At 32.2% G+C, this 18,879-nt stretch overlaps 2 protein-coding genes across 2 annotated transcripts; both read left to right on the top strand.

Moving 5' to 3' along the window:
* The first annotated feature begins 1,415 nt into the window (after nucleotides 1-1,415).
* Nucleotides 1,416-7,188, top strand: LOC124368086 (gustatory receptor for sugar taste 43a-like). Its single transcript, XM_046825360.1, has 6 exons — nucleotides 1,416-1,456; nucleotides 4,564-5,108; nucleotides 5,798-6,066; nucleotides 6,659-6,727; nucleotides 6,901-6,990; nucleotides 7,120-7,188. The coding sequence occupies exons 1-6, from the start codon at nucleotides 1,416-1,418 to the stop codon at nucleotides 7,186-7,188; spliced, it is 1,083 nt and encodes a 360-aa protein (XP_046681316.1).
* Nucleotides 7,189-14,559: 7,371 nt separating this feature from the next.
* On the top strand, nucleotides 14,560-16,229 carry LOC124368084 (putative gustatory receptor 28b). Its single transcript, XM_046825359.1, has 5 exons — nucleotides 14,560-14,626; nucleotides 15,046-15,320; nucleotides 15,607-15,675; nucleotides 15,869-15,958; nucleotides 16,161-16,229. Exons 1-5 carry the CDS (start codon nucleotides 14,560-14,562, stop codon nucleotides 16,227-16,229), a joined length of 570 nt encoding a protein of 189 aa, XP_046681315.1.
* Nucleotides 16,230-18,879: the final 2,650 nt, after the last annotated feature.

The following is an 18,879-nucleotide window of genomic DNA, read 5'->3' as shown; positions in this document are numbered from 1 at the left end:
CTTTGAAGAACGGTGTCAACAGAAAAAAGGGTAAGGAAAAGTGGAAGGACAATGAAGGAGAAAATATTTTGTAGAAAATTCACTAGTTAAAAAAGTTTAATTTTAGTAGTTAACTGTAATAATTGAGATAACTGGACTACCTGGTCCAGAAATGCCTCCACAGCTCTGGTAGTTTCATTGTTCTAACTGAGCAATTGTTATGGATACCTTGGAGAACCTTTTAAGATACTTTTGCGATGTTGAGTCTCATGAAGAGCTGCACTCGTATCGACAAAAGACCTCGCCAAGTTATCATGTGTACGATAAGGCCAAGTCATTTGCCTTGACGTTGTACCGTTGAAACAATGCAAGCCTCAGAGATATTAAATTTTTTTATAACTCAAATTTCATAGTATCAAACAACTTAACGAGACAATTTCGTTTATATATTGAGTATCAATGACACAAAGTCGTCATCCGGTTTTAAAGACAATATCAGGCTATAAACGTTCTTTTTGTTCACATCCAATTGTAAGTGTTTCTCATTCCAACCATTATGAGATTACGTTGTATCCACTGCCTCCTATATATCATTATGAAGTATGATGTGACTCTATCACATGAGTGGCAGCTCTAAATATTGTCCTTTTCAAGTTTAAAGGCATTTAGCACTAAATTTTCATAACTCCGGAGTGTTATGCAATGCAATCAAAGTCTCAACCCTTGCAGCTGATTGACTCTGTTTAAGTTCACAACCATCGAAGTAATAATAAATGAAATAGTAAAAATTTTAAATTGTGGATATTTTGCCAAATTTTTATTAAATTTGAATTGTAATTTGTATACAAATTAATTTCCAACTGTAATTATATATAAAATTTTTTGGAATTTACACTAATATAATAGAATATTTGGCAAATAAGATGTCATTAATCGTTCATCTTTTGTTTAATATATAATATTGAAACATATCCTTAGGATTTGCATTTTTGTTAAAAATATTTATCTTTGACTCTTATAATCTACCTATATAGGGATAATGATAATTGAATATAAAATTGATAGGTTTGATATTTTACGTCAATTTGAGTCTAAGCCCAGATTTAATTTACATTTCACGTTTGAAGATTAATACAGTTTCCCACTTGTAACTCCTAAACACATCAACCAGTTTTAACTCTGCATTACAACAGGATAGCATATGTGATGCAATAAGTCATATCACACTTTCATACATTAAATAAATGTACCTTGATGATTGATATAAAATATAAGAAATTCTTACATAGAATAACATCGTACTAATGCATAAAGTCTATAAAGATGCCTTTACCCATATTTTTAACACACAATAACACAAATGGAACATCATAGATGTGTCCGTTAAAAGAAATGGTGTGACCTGGAAATTTTTTAACGTTTACAGACAACTACATATGTGTATCCCTGACCGTTGTTTGTCCAGACTGGCCGCCTGGTGAGCTATTGTAATAAATAGGTCATAAATTTTGAGTTTGGTTTGAAAAATTTAGTGTTTATAAATTCTTCCATAGATTCTTATTATGGATTTGTACACGAATGTAAATGTAGATAAGTGGCATTGGTTATTTCTCAATTAAAATGTTTAATCCGTAGAACTTTAGGTAGTATGTTCTAGTTATGTTCTCCATGTTTATTGGTTTAATTTCCACATATAGGCTTAGTTGATTATTTTATGTATAGTTAACATTTTTTTATCAATTTAGTAGAGTTTCTCATAAACTTCATTCATATTAAAAATAATTAAGTTTTGTTAAAATATTACTGTATTGTTTGTAAAGCTGCTAGTTTTCTGTTAACTTTATGATATTTATCACTCCAAACAGGCATTGCCTTGGAGTTTTTTCTCTTTATTTCTCATAGTGATGTATAGTGTCGTGGTAGTTGTAGTTGCATATATACGTATTGTTTATATGTAAGTAAATGTAATGTTTTTTTGGTCAGTCTGTACAATATTATAAAAATCGTATCATTCATTTTTATTTGTAAGAAATAAAGTTTCTTTCTTTTTTTCTTAGTTCAGCCAATATAAGTTTCATGATTCGACCGCTGAACCCTTATATTTAACTATGTTGCTTATATGAAGCATCTTGCAAAATCTCAAAAAATAGGTCAGTTTAATTTTGTGATATTATGCGGACTGACAGACAGACAGATACACAGATGGGCAGAGAGAAATTAATTTTTCATGCCCCTCAATGATAGTCTTCGCTAATGTTTAAACCAACAATATTTATTATTAAATCATTTATCATAAATCATCGTTTGAAAATGTAAATCAATATTAAATCAATGTGGAGTCTAGTGCATAAAGAGACATTAAATAGATATTCCATAATAAGGACATTAAGCGGAAAGATTAATAGTGCGCCGTTTGAAACAAGGTCGTTTGTTTCATCAGACCTTCAATTGACACGGTTGATTAATAACTACAGAAGAGTTAATCTATTACTTTTAAGTATCTTGGAAACATTAAACCAGTTTTTGACATCCTAGAACGAGGTTTTAGGCCAAGATAAATTACCAAGTTTTTGCCTGTTTAGTCTGTTTTTTACACCCCTTAAATTATGAGAAACGGCTCCTTAAAATTTTTACTGCTCTAAGAGTTGCAATGTTTTTTTTTCAAAAGAAATGTCCGCTATAGGACCATCTAGTAGTAAAAATGTAGGTTTTAAAAAAATAATCAGACGTTCATACGTAAAGGTCGTGAAACGCTTAACAACAAAGTCACATACTGCTTGATCTTAATAATTTTTTTTTCAAAACACACTTTTGTTGAATTTAAGCAAGTTAAAATTATTTCGTAATTTAAATGGAACGGATTTAATTTCGTAAAATTGCTCATGTAACCAAATTTTAAAAAAAACATTTCATGTATAAAATTACTAATTAAAAAAATTTCAAATCATCTTCTATCTATTAAATAATAATATTTTTTCTCGAAGAAAACATAATTTATTATGGATACTACCATAATGTGGGAATGGATAATACAATTCCATGCATATAAAGAAACTGTTTCCACAGAAAGAATGGATATGCCTTTCATTTTTTTTATTATTTTTTTCAATAACATAATAACATAACATATAACAAGACATTTAACACAATAATTAATATACCTAGGAATATTTTTATTTTAGGGCCTACATGTACCATCTAGCGCGGTTATCAAAATTCATATTATTTTATAACAAATTATATATGCCATTTGTAAGTCACTCCAAACACTTATAATATATATCAAATAGTTTCAATAATATTGTAAGATATTTAGCTGAAACTCAATAAACATTTGCTATATAAGACTGAAATAAAGTACCATCATACGATATACCAAATTTTGCATCTCAGATGTTTCATATACCAATAGCCTAACATTTATTATATATATCAAATAGTTTCAATAATATTGTAAGATATTTAGCTGAAACTCAATAAACATTTGCTATATAAAACTGAAATATAGTACCATCATTCGATATAACAAATTTTGGATCTTATATGTTTCATATACCATAGCCTAATTAAAATCATAATGAAATTTCAACATCACTTTCACTAATAACTAAATATATTTTTTATTGGACTTTTACTTAAGATTTGTGAAAAAAACGTAACAGGATGTTTCTGAATATTAATTATTGTTGTGTAATACAATACATCAATACTACGTTTTTAGATGTAAAATCTATTTGTCAGCTACAATAACACTTAAATACATATATAATTATTTTTTGCTGTTCAATAAGCCAAGAAACATGAACTATTTCAATGCAAAATGTCTGTAAAACTTAAGCTTAATAGAACTAACACTCATTTTAATTTAAACTCTCATTATTTAATTTTTTTAGGTTTTCCTTATAGTTGCTCTAACAATACATGGAAGGAAATTTTGAGTTTATAAAAATGTATATAATGAAACCGCTAATTTTGTAATTCACAGAACACGTTTATTAGAGTTACAGTTAGTTATTGGTTATGGCAATGGAAGAAATTACTAGATTTTCCTAAGTTTATTTGTCATACCATACGTTAAAATCCGATTTAAAATACATTTTGATTTACATATAATATTTCTTATATTTCTCTAAATATATATGTACGCCTGTTACTGGTGGTTTATAAAAAGATCAATTTATTAGAGTTATTTCATAACTTTAATGTCCCGAACTCAGCGGTTAACTCTTTTACGTCACAAATCCGTTAAAGATATTGATTTTGATGTTAGGCCATCAAGTAAACAATGAATTACACTTATTCCATTAAGAGTTATGTATTTTCGTTTGTACGCTTCACGCCACCTATTACTTGGTCTAATATTGAATAGCAGTTTAGTCCAGTAAACGTTCAAACTAATCACTTACACAAGCTGTGAACCTAGTAGAGTGTTGTAGGGCTTTCGCGAAGTCTGCTAAAAATATTTAACAAAAATGAAAAGTTTTCCTGTTAACGTACTTAGGTTTTGCCGAATATTCGGATGTCACCCAGTGGAATACACTTCTGAGACCGGAGGAATCAAAGCATTAAAGTTTTCTTACACAGGATTCCTGTGGAGCTCAGCCTTACTCTGCAGATATTGCTCTCCATCACCACTCTGTACATCTACTTCATGTTCAGACTGAACCATCAATCACCGTATCGATTTTGTATGATCACTGATATTGTAATATCACTAGACCTAGTCTCTCTGCAAGTCGTGGCTGCTGTCATGTTCTTCAGCTCTGCCTGGAAGTACCAAAAACTCGTCAGCATCTTTGACATTCTGGAAAAAGTCTACCAGGATTTCGAATTAACATCAGAGATCAAGGCCACACTGAAGGTTTTGGGAATCTGCACTGTTGCAGTAACATTAGCCACCACCGCTGAGAATATTTTCACTGTTATTCACGAATGGGTGTCAGGCGAACGAACACTTCCATACGTGACGGCCCCCATCCCCATATTAATGTTGTACTGCTCCCACGCTGCTTTGTTAGTCCAATTCACACACGTAACCCAAACTATTGCAAAGTCCTTCAGAATAGTCAACGCCAAGATCGAGTCGGGAATCACCAGTCGTATCAATGTTGATGACACACATGCAACATGTAAGTGTAGTGAATATCAGATGTAAAATTTTACATACCTTTTTTAAATAATTAAAGACAAATGGGTACGGCAACTCTATTTTGAGCCTCACAGAGTCAAAAAAACTTCAAATCGATTTATTTTGAAATTGATGTTCTTTTATATATGTACTCTATAATAAATGTATACGGATGTTAAAACTCGATGCATCCATTTAAAAACCGTACATATGTAAGACGTTTCCTAGTCCAAAATGCTTAATACTTAACGTAATTGAATATTACGATTTACATTACAAATAAAAATACAATTAAACCACAACATAATATAAGGAGTAAACGTCTACAAATCTATTGTCACATTAGTGTTATATTAGTGTCGACTTTTAATATTAATAATATAATAATGTATACATATACATAATCGGTACTCCAAACCGTTTTAGGCATTTAATTGTTTTCAAAATTCTTAAATGATTAATGAATAATAAAACAATGGGTATTATACGCATACTATGAGAAATATTCATAACTTAAATGAACCTGACTGCTACAAAAACCATGAACATTAAATTCATTACAATATAATTCTATTTTCAAAACCAAAAGGCTGGTATTAAACCCAAAACTGTAAGATTGACACTTCTTATGGATAGTCCACGACGAACTAGCAAATTTATTTTTTGTTACAGATTATTTGTAATGTTTAGGCTCTACTAAAATCAAGAAACTGAGGACTCTGGTGAACACCTACTGGATGCTGTGTGACGCCGTACACCAGGCTAATGACTTCTACTGCGATCAGCTGATGGCCGTTATGTTCTCCTTATTTCTCCACATCACTATCAAATCCTACTTCTTTTTTCTGCATGTCAGAGCTCGTAAGGTGTTCATTGCGACTAATGAGGGAGCTTGGATCTTGATTCTAATGTGCTATATATTTATGTTACTAAACTCAAGCACTGACGTCACCAGCAAGGCAAGTTAGATATTAATATTTACAGTTTAGTTGCCTGAGAAAACTCGGAATGTAATTACATTGAATTCAAAACTATTAAGCTGAAAATGCATGAGCTAAAACGGCTTATTTCCATGTCTATTTGGAATCCCTAGGGATAAATACTTCTATCCTTGTCTTTTTAACGAATTTAATGTTTTATTATGTTATTTTCCACAACAAGATGCCAACTAGTTTCAAATAATTAAGCAAATACAATAAACTTGTGGTTCCTGACAAGTTAGTGTCTCTAATATCTAAATTCTTTTAAATGTAAGTGTTCCTATAAGGTTCCACTCTACAGTAGGCGTTTAAAAGTTCAATAGAGGATGGGCTAAATATTATATGCCCGTAAGTAACTTCATAAACTTAAATATTATTTCATCGCCCTTTGATAATGCTTGATGACCCTATTAGAGGTCAGAAATCTTAAGACGGGTATATCTAGATGAGATCTGACGCGTATATGAGGATTTATATTAGTAGTCTATGGATTTTCGATCCTACGGGAGTGAAATATAATTGGTTTTAAAGATGTGAAAACATCTTCATTTCTCAATGTATGTTATTCTAGGCTGACGATACAGGACCAATGATCTGCCGGATGATCAACAACGGCCTGGAACCAAGCCTGAGAAAATTGGTAATTTCACTTTTGACGCTTTTTTACTTACATTACTTATTGTCATGTCCATACTGAAACTTAATTTGGAAATTTTCATACACATTTTTTAAACATCGTCTTAACGTGAAAAAATCTGTTTCTACCTTTAATTGTTATTCCCATAGAGTTAAGATCAGTGTTTTCTGTTTCAGCTTGAGGGTTTTCTCCTGCAGTGGCGTCACCACAACGCAAGATTCTCTGCTTTTGGATGTTTCCAAATCCACAATGAAACACTCACAGTGGTTAGTAAATACTTTTTAGTAAAACTCTCGTAGTAATGTCTGTAGTAACAAATACTGAATATTATATAAATCTATTTCTCCAACACAACGTTCTTCTATCCAAAGTTGTAGCGTGTTCTGTCTGTACAGATGGCTGGAGCGGTGACAACTTACCTGGTGATCCTGATCCAGTTCCAGACTGAAGCATCATCCACCTAGAATAAAGAAGCGTATAATTTAGTACAAAAACACTTAATTTAAATGTGGACTTCTTTTTAGCATACATTCCTATGGTATAATTAGACGTTAGATTAGGATTTAAATTGTAAGTTTGTGAAATATTAAAATGTATTATGAGCAATGGCTGTTGTGAGAGGATTTAAATAGTAGGTTCGATTGGCAAAACTGTACACTCAAATGAACAAACACTTGTTTTATTTATAGTAGCATCTCATTATATTGATTTAATTCTTAAATAACAATGGATATCGTCAATAGAGATATTGAACACAACACTTTAATACCAATCATGAATTACGTTTTATATTCAGTTATTTATTGCAAGTTATGTTTCATTGATATTTTATAACATTGATTACTTAAACATCATAATAAATTTTAAAGTGTTTCAATAAATATGTATTCATGAACAAAACGTGAGAAAACTTTCTTTTAAAATATCTAAATATTTACATAAATTTACATGATTAAAACAAATGAGTGACTTTTCCAAATTGAGCACATTTACATAAAATATATAGATTAGGAAAATATGATTTCAATATCAAACTATTAGTTTGCTTTCTACACACAAATAAGGTTCTTTTAGTCACATACTAATGATATGTAACAGCAATAACACTGTCTCACGAGGCTCACAATTGGAAGGATGGGGTAGTTCTAGAAATGTGCTTATCAGATGTTCCCTTCTTTCTAAACCTTAGTAACTAAACCGAGGATCTAACATATACCTCATAATCCGTAACTGTTGTGAAATTTATAACAAGAACCACATATTATGTCAATATTATCAAATCAAATTAAATCTTTTTATTGCAGCAACAATGTTTACATTGTATGGCATACGTCATGTACTTTTATCATTTCTGACATTCATACAACCATACACAGTCACACATACAATTTACTCTAATTGAACGGTCAACCAGTCGAATGCAAAAAAACTCACGTGCTTTATAGAATGCATTTGACACCAAGAAGCGTTTAAGGCGAGTCTTTAATTAAGGCCTTAGGCGTTGGACCATTTTAAATTGAAGTCTGGCGAGGAAATGAACATCCGCCCGCAAGGGCAGGTGTTCATAAACCACAGTACTTTGTCTCATATTTCGGTATGTTGCTCTCCCACGTGTCTCATACATGTATATGTTTCAGCCTTTGGTCATGGCACATTTACTCATAATAAAATTTGTTTACAACGGTAGATTCAACAGCTACAATTTCTTGAAATCTTCCCTGCACGACTCTCAAAATTTTATTGTGTCGATTATTCGATTTTTTTTTTTTTTTTTTTTTTTTTTTTGATTGTGAACACTCTTTGAAATTGTGTCTTTGCGCAACCTCCCCAAAGGACTACTCCGTAAGCCAGATCGGGGTAAATCAGTCCATAATACGCCTTTATCAGTACGTGACTAGGGCAGTATTTGGCTAAAGATCTCAATACAAAAAGTACTGAGCAGACTTTGGCACAAACATAGTCAATATGCTCATTCCAAGTCAGCCCTCAATCAAGGTGTATTCCTAGGAAATTTGGAAAGAAATTTAATTACGTAAATTTAAACAAACTGCCCTAACATGGTCAGATACAAGGTTTCCGCTTAATTCACTCTTTTTATCTACTCTTTATAATAGTGGAACAGAAAGAGTGGTATTTATAACAAGGACCACGCTAAAACTCTGTCACAAACATTATAAGTTTATAACAAGGTATCTTCTATCTGTGATATTGCGTGTGTGCACGCTCTCCTTTCATTTCTTTGTGGTCTTAAACAAACTAGAAACATTCTGCCTTCCCATTGAAGGAGCCAGTTATATCCTTCTTCCCATCCGCAAGGTACCCTATCTTGGAAAAATGACATCACAGGGATTTTGGATAGACATTGGCCAGCTTGGTCACCATTTCGTTCCAATTTAGCGTCCGTTTATAGTCACAACTCACAATAGGTAAAGAAAAACAAAAAGATATTCATAATATTTATAACCATGTTATAAATCTTATCAGGACTTAATATAAAACCTCTATAAAAATATAAAGAAACTCTGTTTGAATTTACAATAAAAATTTTAGCGTTTAGAGTAATAAAAATCTTGAATTCAATAACAACCGATTTTCAGATATATCTTATAACGTAAGGAAAACAATCATTTAATAGACCAAATTATGCACATAAAAAGGTGTTATTTGCGTAGTTTGTTAAAAAGTAACATTAGTCAAATACAAAAGCAAATATATAATTTTTCCTTGTGTGTTGACGATACTTACAACTGAAAAAGTTATGCTTACTTGACACATTATCTCAGAAATTCTTGAAGCCCGCAATAAAATATTTATACTATATTTTTGTTCCTGTAATTATTTTATATGATTCCTAGTTTGACTCATCTTCTTGGTTGGAATGACGGAAGTTTGCCGGAATATAATATAAACCTTTGAATTATAAACAGTGCAACGCTGGTATTCAGTTTCCATCTAGTAAGAGAATACTTCCGTCACTCCTAATTGATTGATAGACGGAATTGAGTGAATGAACACGATGTCGGAGAGAGAATTAAATGATGAATGTAGAGAGACTCGGCAGCACACCTTAGCTCGGAGACTAATTAACTGTTGACATTCTGTGACTTATCACTCACTCTGAGCAGTTTCCACCTGCCGTAATTTCACTCCGGCAAATCACTCCACCTGCCGTAATTTTGTGTAAAATTGTAAGATTGCTATTCTATGACAAATTGAAACATTCACTATTTTTGGAAGATTGAGTTATTGTTCGCTAGAAATGAATAACAACAGCATCGACAGCAAGGCTAATTTTTGTTACATTTCATTATAAACGTATTTTCAAATTCTTGAATACAAATTTCGATTTGATGGATTCCCAACTGCACAGTCCCAACATTTTTACCTGTTTAATGACTCATATTGTTTATTAAAATTTTAAAATCTCTCTTCTCCAGCTCATACTGAACATGAGAGAATTACGGGCTGAAAGTCTTTCGAAATGTATTTCTTTCGTAACTGTAGAGAACTTACTCATATCTAAAAGTTCAGACAGCCGAGTTTGAAAGTTAACTTCAATTTAACAAAAAACGCTACGATATACGGACAGCTTTTAATCAATATTACTGTTATTACATTACAATTTAATGTGTATATTTATGCTCTTAGACATATATGTAAACAAGTTATTTACAAACAAACATTTCCAGATATTTTTGAATAGTAACAAAAATGTTAAGATCACTTTTTTGTACAAAATACGTACAACTTTTTGACTGTGTAAATTATAAATTCAAAAGTTTTACGAATAAAAGTTAACATTTGTTATTGACCGGACAAATTAAAAAATTCGTCATTGGTCTCGTTTAGGTTTTCTCAATTATTATCTTGAGAGTGAAAATTTAAAAAAATGCCATTTAAAACGTGTAATTTTTAACTGGGCAGGTTTTTTTGTTTTACCACACCAGGTGACTGTAGTTTCAAAGCAAAACCGCCCACACTACAATATACGCGCTAACTTTTAATATAACTCCCGTGATTGCTGCTCTAACCGTAAGCTTACGGTGAACTTTTAAACTCTCTTGTCTTTCCTTTTCACCCGAGAGTAAATTTTCTTCCTCGAACACTATTTTAGTCATGTGCGTAGTTATCGAGGTTTTGACGGTAGAGACTAGGCTACTGCTGATAATAATAATTATTTACTACAAGGTCATGGAAGGACCTGACAGAACGTAACAACAGCTATTACCAAATCGACAAACTTCTCTGCCCTTTGATCTTTGACGTCCTAATCAGTATTATTTTGTCTTAGATCAAGAGGAAACGTACTTGTATGTGTCAAGTTTTATGTCTCTGGTACCTTTATATAAAGATTTATCCCCGGGCATAAATGAGGAGCTGTCACACCATTAATAAATTACGATTGTATTAATGTAACTTTTATACCTCAATTTAACAATTAAATTGTAAATCATCATTTATATGAACTACTTCATTGTACTACTGCTGAATCTTAAATATTGAATTATTGGAGTTTAATCAAGCAATAAGTAACACAAGCATGTATTTGTAATTTAAAACAAGTGCCAGGTTTCAAATATGTTACTTTATTGGTAAGTAATGTGTAATTTGAATTGTGAAAAAAGTAATAGACTATTACAATATACAAAGCAGAATAACAAGTCTTTTATTGGACTGAAGTGCCGTTTACGTATACGTTGTCAATTGTAAAGCTCGAACAACTGAGCTTTGAGGAAAATAATTTAACAAGCTTTTTAAAGTTTAAGAATAGCTTCTGACATAGTTATCCTTTTTTGACATGTAATGTTAGCAAATTGAGTTTGAACACCTTCCAGTGCAGATGTCCTTTGTTGTCTTTTAGTCTCATAGTTTGGAAAGATCACCAGTTGTATATAGATTTCTGACAGTGGAAAACTTCACACAGTGTTTTTTTATATAGAAGCGCAATATAATTTTATGACACTTTATTATGAACTGGCATTAATTTTTAAAATAAAATTTTCAATATTAACCCATATTTTTATATAAAACCCGTAAAATGTATCTAATTAATAAACTGCCAGATTCCACGCAGTTCCTTCAGTTAGCTCTTGTAATACTTGTTTCTCTAAAACAATATGGCTGACACCTGTCATTTAGAACTTATTTGCTCACCAAGCCACATATTTCCATTTAAAGTTACAGTACACTATAAATTCTGTTAGATATTACAGCAGATCATTTTTTTCTGCCAAAGTAATGTGTGCGCTAAACTGACATATTAACTAAAACGAACAGTGTTTGATCTGTCAACGATATTTTAAATAACACCAGTTTTTTTTCTTTGTTGTGTCCCTTCGGATTATTTGGCCTCGAGAAATCAATTATAAGCAGGGGTCGTAACAGAGGGAAAGCTCGAAATACCCTCATTTTGGGCTCCGTGTTTTATTATAACCCACAAAATACTTGGTAGTACAAGAGAAAAATAAATAAAAGTTTCTCAAAGTTTGAACTTTATGAGTTTTACACTTTAGGCCTTACTGATTGATTCACTTTTGCCAAAAAGTCTTGATGCGATAGATTATTATGTTATACCTTTATAGAGACGCTCTTCCATTCCGAAGGAGTCATCGACTGCCCCGAGACAAAACTTTCTAAATAAAATGCCTTTGCTAATAAATCGCTATTGTGATGTAGTAAATTGGCTGCCTCCAATTGCTTAGATGGCAGAGTTTCATGGAGGATACCAGATCACCCTTGGATGGCGGAGAGATATAATTGGCAATGAGAAGATGAATACTGTTTACACAATTTTTCCCAATTTTCAGATTTTAATTACCGAAAATTTTAAGTATATCAGTTACAAGGTTGAAGTATGCGAGGCGTAGCTGGCTTTGTTGAGATTACATGTAACATTTCAATTATATGAGTCATATGATTCTCAAGACGTCCTGCGGAGGGACAGCCAATCATAAAAGTCCACAGCTAGTACAGTAGTAGTAGTAGTGTAGTGTTTTTACAGCTGGTTACATTAATGTAATAAGTATTATAAACAAAATAATTGTCTACATTCCTTCAGCAGGCAATAGGGGTATTGGGTAGATATGAGCAATCATGTAATTTAGGTCCTTTATGTAAAAATGAAGTGTTAAACTAAATTTAAAATCCAGGAATAAAAACTTTCTCCAGATATTTTTTCCACATGGTACATTTACTTTTGTACATATTAAATTACGTCTCATAGCAGTGTTTAAATGACAAAAGTATACATACTAAACCAGTCTAGAGATGATGTATGTGGTGGGATCGAGATACATGTGTAATACGCGACATACGAGTTGCAATGTCATACGATTGTTCCTAGATTGCTTACTCAGTTATTTATTCCAATATTTTCTCGTTCATAGTTGTCTATAAGAACAGGTAACGTGAACCACCACCAAACATACACTAGTGTTTCTAATAGAAAATAAACCTTATTTTAAGTCCATCGGTAAGTTGGGTTTCGAGATACGGTACATACAGACAGAAATGAAATTTTCCCAGGAGAAGCTCCGCAAACGCCTAGTAAATTACCGCCAACTGTGGTATCCAGCTATAGCCAGTAATACTTTTATGTCTCTATAACTATACTATTTTGTGGTACTTACTTTAAAAAGTTTTAAATTGGATAAAAATTGTCCAGCTACGGCTGGTCGAAGACGAAGTAGAGATAAGTAGGATAAATATTCCTCCAAAGTAAAAAGAAATTACCGAAACAGTAGAGTATAATTCAAATTAGTAATATACAGCTTTCTCTCGAATTAAGCAAAGAATTTATACCTAAAATTAGAGCCCACTATCAATTCAATTAATTAGTCTAGTGAAAAAGAATTTATTCTGTAACCAGCATGTATGTTTTTAAGGATTACTTGTGGACTCTGTAGAATAATGAATGATATAATTATAAAAAAGTGCTAAATTAGATCAAAGTTGTTAAAAATGACAATTTTTTCAAGGCAATTTATTAATAATCGTAGTGCCACCGCGAAACTTTTATAACTCATACTGTCAACGCTTAACCATTGAGCAAGCAATGATTATTTCCATTACATGATAAGCATTTTCTTTTAAAGCTTCTAGCCTTCTATTACTTAGTATAATATTGAATAGCAATTGACTAATCAATAAAGCGCTTACTCCAATTACTTACGCAAGTTCTAAAAAAGTAGAATATAGAAAGGTTTTAGCGAAATCTCCTACAAAATCCTGCCTGGTATTTCAAAAAAATGAAAAGTTTCCCTGATGAGTTGCTTAGATTTTGTCGAATAGTTGGAGGTCTGCCAGTGGTATGTAATTCTTCAGCCAGAGGAATCAAAGAGCTCACATTTTCCAATACAGGATACCTGTGGAGCATAACCTTAGTCATACTCCAAGAATCTCTATCCACCATGTATTTCATTAAAAAATTTGATGATCTTTTACTGTATTCGTTAGACAGATCCATTGCCATTATAATAACACTGAATGTGGTCTCCCTACAAGTGGTGGCAGCTGTCATATTCTTCAGCTCCGCCTGGAAGTACCCAAGACTCTTCAAAGTCTTTGAGACTCTGGAAAGAGCCTACCAAGATCTCCAGCACAAGACATCAGAAGTCAAGCGCACAGTGAAGTTTTTTGGGAGTCTGCGCTGCTGCACTAATGTCAGTAACCTCTTCTGAGCGAATGGTTCGTATGAGTTACGATGGGACAACGTTCGAACAACAATTTTTATTCGCAACGTTCTTCGTCACCATGACACACTGCTGTACTGCTCCAAAGCTGTCCTGCTCGTCCACTTCACACATGTGGCTCAAAGTATCGCAGAGTCCTTTGAAATGGTCAACGCCAAGATTGAGATGGAAGTCACAAGCCCTGCCAGTGTTGACGGCACTCATACAAGATGTAAGCATAACGATTATTCGACGCAGTTTTATATATAACAAATAATATATAACAGAATAACAAATTATACATAACTAAAACTCTACAAATCAGGAAACCGATAATAATACAAATAATTATACGAATATCTTAAACAACAAATTTGACATAATCTGTTACGTAGAATATATTTTTATGAATTTCAAATTTCAACAAAAATTTGAATACAAGAATAGAGATGCATCATATATAATGAATATTAGCCTACATTTCAAAATTAGCTAATGTATTTTTTAAGTATTCCATTAATTTATTTGATTAGATTTGTTTAGTACATGTTTAGTTTTGTAACTTATAGTTTAATAGCTCAATTATTTCTTCCCATTAGTTAACTGCTATGAGGAATTGTTTTGTATGTAAGAGTATTTTGTGATTTTTAGGCACTATGCAGTCTAAAATCAAGAAACTAAGGACCCTGATGAATACCTACTGGATGCTGTGTGACGCCGTACACCAGGCTAATGACTTTTACTGCGATCAGCTGATGGTCGTTACCTTCTCCTCATTTCTCCACATCACTGTCAATTCCTACTACTTTTTCCTGCTCCTCAAAACTAGTAAAGTGTTCGTCATGATTAATGAGGGAGCTTGGATCTTGCTTCACATCTGCTACGTAATTATGTTGTTAAATTCGAGCACGGTCGTTACCAACAAGGTAAATATTATATTCTAACATTCTACTATAACTTTTACATGTTTTGTTTCAAACATAATACGGAATATGTTTTAATCACCATGAGATCAAAAAAGTATATTTATAAAAATTGCTTGTTTTCGAAATACCGTTTTTTTTAATCCTTAAGTGTTTTTTCCACATTAGGTAAAAAGGCTTGTTGACATCTTTTGTAGTCTATGAACTATTCAAGATTTGTTCAATACAATGATATTGCTTTCAGAGATGTGACAAATTTTTAATTTCTAAGTATATGATGTTGTTCTAGGCTGATGAGACAGGACAGACGATCTGCAAGTTGATCAATAAGGACTTGGACTCAAACCTGAGAAAACAGGTAATTTCTCACAGCTATTTAACCACTGACTCGACCAATGTATTATGGTTTAGTAATGGTCTTGGTCTTGTAACAATATATTGAATTGTTGTTGGAAGACTTAACAAGATTCAAGTTCTACCTTGCTTTTTTCATTAACGTTTTAGTGCAAACGTGATGAAAATATGTAATTACCTTTTTGAGTGTTTTCCAGCTGGAAGGGTTTCTCCTGCAGTTGCCTCACCACAACGCAAGATTCTCTGCTCGTGGATATTTCCCGCTCAACAACGAGACTCTCACAGCAGTTAGTGATTTCTTTTTATTAATAATTATCAATTTTCTAGTCATTTCGATGATAGCAATATACAGGGTACGATCATGTATAAATTTATTTATACTCCATATAGTTTTAGTTTTTACAGATACATTAACATCTTAACAAGATAAACCGACGGCTACCAAACATGTTATAGCATGTAGACTAATAGCGTGTTCTGTCTGTACAGATCGCTGGAGCGGTGACAACTTACCTGGTGATACTGATCCAGTTCCAGACTGAACCATCATCCACCTAGTCTTACAAGGCCTAGTAGTTAGTACAAAAGCACTGAATATAAACTTAGACTTCTGTTTAGCATTCATTCAGTGGTAGTATGGAATGTAGTTTAATAAACCCTCTGATTCAAAGAATTGTTTGCGTCTTCACAATCACGCTGGCAATTAGGTTTTTGTAAAATTTTCAGTGAGTTCCATAATTCAATAAGTGTTTGATCAAATTCGTAATGTGGGCTTTCATATATCAGGATATACTGATATAAAATTACACTGGTTGCATAATATTAAACTATTCAATATTGTAAATTTGTGTATTTCTTATAAGGTTTTGTTCTTCTATTTTGAAAACTCTATTTACCCATGCATTACTCTAAATTTATAAATATAAATGTTCAGTTTTATAGGATTTTCATTTAAATTTATATAACAAGTTTTACATTAAATAATTTCAAAAGATTTTTTACATGAAAAGTGGTATTAAATTGTTTTTTTAAGTTATTTTTAATTAAAATGTAGTTTTAGGCAACTGCGCTTAGAACCGACCAATAAAATACAACTATATGTGTATAAATAAAAATGTTGGAGAAAAATAAAATGCGTTGTGGCCAATATGGTATATTACTTTTTATGGCATATTCACTACCCTAATACATAAATGCGGTACGCATTACTTCTTGAACTTTGAATAGTTTATATTTGGTATTTTGCAATATCTTATTTATTATTATTGGCTAAGCGTTAGCAAAGATTATCGCTCGAGGAACTGGACTAAATATTATTTCACTATGTCTCTCCGCACTATATCTCGAACTCGAAATTATCTATAGATGAATATTACCCATTAAGCTTGTTTTCTTTATGAGGATTACTGAGTTCAATTATGGTTTATGTCACATCATGGGATTAAATGAGCGTTACCAAATAGTTTTACATTTATTTCATGGGTATCGAGAAAATGGCTGAATAAATAAATTTTTAAACAAACTGAGACTTTTTACATGTGACATGTTAACATACTTATACAAACACATGCAACATCACTTTTTGTTACGAAAGTAATGAATAATACGTAAACATTTAAATGAAAGGATATCTCGAGACAGATTTCACTGTACACTTGATTGCATGAAACTTCATTTCTACATACACAAGAATAAGGTATATGATGTTGCGTGCCCAACCGTAGAATTTGGCTGAACCCATCATTAATTAGGGTGTGTAATAATTTGTCTTTTGTTTTCCAGAAGATGTTGAAACACTTTCTTACCCGTATATTTTATCTGTTATTAAATAAATAAACTGCAGAATTGAGCCCCAGCGAAGCGTGGTTATGCGACACTTGGTGTGTATTCCTATGTATATGCAATGTATAATACCTCAGTATTGTAATACAACATACCAACGGTTATTTCTCCTCCGTCGGTACTGTGGAATGTTTGATGCTGGTAAATCCAATTAGAGCTGTCTGAAGGTTTACAATTTTAGAAAATCTACTTCAATACTATTAAAACATACTTTCAATTTCGATGTGAATGTGAGATTACATTTGTTACACTCACAAACGCCTCATCGCTCTTTTAGAAATTACAAACATATAACATATGTTTAGTTGAGTATTAGCAAAGAATGCACTCGAGACGGTGTGGCGTGTCCTTTCTCAACACAACCAGCTACTGTTAAGAATGACACGTATCGCATACCCTAGATGAGCCCAATCAAGCAGGGATTCGATCCAGGGGTCTACATTTTATTCTTATGGATTATGTATGTCAGTTGGGTTCAGATATATTGCTATCACATAAGGTGGTGGTAAAGTTCAACTATTAAGTAAATCATTATTACCCAAATGACCTTGAAAAAATCGAGAATTTGAAATAAAATGATACCGATGAGTAAGATGTTTAATATCATCAATTAACGAAAAGGATTTTACGTAAAAGCGTAACTACCTAAATCTCTGTCTAAATCAAAGCTATCTCAACTGCAACACACTATAAAGTTATGTAAAATAGTATGAACTAAAGAAATATCAACACTAAGAATAATATATAATGTTTGGTCAGTATCGTATGAAAAAAGATTAAGTAAGAGTGTAAGAGACGTAATAATAGACCTAGAGCAATAATCTATATGTAAGGTCCGTATTGCACGAACAAAGATTAAGTAAGATAGTAAGTAAAGTAAAAGAACCAATAATACCAATAACCAATAACCAATTTAAAGGTTAGATCCGTATTGCACGAACATAGGGTTAGTAAGATAGTAAGTAAAGTAAAGAACAAATAATACCCTATTAAAAGGTTAGGTCCGTACTGCACACACATAGGTTAAGCAAGATAGTAAGTAAAGTAAGAGAACTACTAGCACACAATTTAAAGGTTAGGTCCGTGTTGCACGAACATAGATTAAGTAAGTAGTAAGTAAAGTAAGGAACTAATAATACCCAATTTAATGGCTAGGTCCGTACTGCACAAACATAGGTTGAGCAAGATAGTAAGTAAAGTAAGTGAACTACCAGCACACAATTTAAAGGTTGGCTCCTTACTGCACAAACATAGGGTGAGCAAGATAGTAAGTAAAGTAAGTGAACTACTAGCACACAATTTAAAGGTTGGCTCCGTACTGCACAAACATAGGTTAAGCAAGATAGTAAGTAAAGTAAGTGAACTA

This window comes from Homalodisca vitripennis, chromosome 8, assembly GCF_021130785.1.
Source record: "Homalodisca vitripennis isolate AUS2020 chromosome 8, UT_GWSS_2.1, whole genome shotgun sequence".
Taxonomy (NCBI): domain Eukaryota; kingdom Metazoa; phylum Arthropoda; class Insecta; order Hemiptera; family Cicadellidae; genus Homalodisca; species Homalodisca vitripennis.
Note: the sequence above shows the minus strand (reverse complement) of the source record. Positions and strands in the feature narration are given on the sequence as shown.

What these genes read in the sequence shown, in the direction of transcription:
- LOC124368086 (XM_046825360.1), top strand. Translation starts at nt 1,416, where the DNA reads ATGTGTATCCCTGACCGTTGTTTGTCCAGACTGGCCGCCTG. An exon ending in TGATGACACACATGCAACAT is followed by an intron (nt 5,109 to 5,797) that starts GTAAGTGTAGTG and finishes TGTAATGTTTAG; the next exon opens with GCTCTACTAAAATCAAGAAA. An exon ending in ACAATGAAACACTCACAGTG is followed by an intron (nt 6,991 to 7,119) that starts GTTAGTAAATAC and finishes CTGTCTGTACAG; the next exon opens with ATGGCTGGAGCGGTGACAAC.
- LOC124368084 (XM_046825359.1), top strand. Translation starts at nt 14,560, where the DNA reads ATGGTCAACGCCAAGATTGAGATGGAAGTCACAAGCCCTGCCAGTGTT. An exon ending in TGACGGCACTCATACAAGAT is followed by an intron (nt 14,627 to 15,045) that starts GTAAGCATAACG and finishes TGTGATTTTTAG; the next exon opens with GCACTATGCAGTCTAAAATC. An exon ending in ACAACGAGACTCTCACAGCA is followed by an intron (nt 15,959 to 16,160) that starts GTTAGTGATTTC and finishes CTGTCTGTACAG; the next exon opens with ATCGCTGGAGCGGTGACAAC.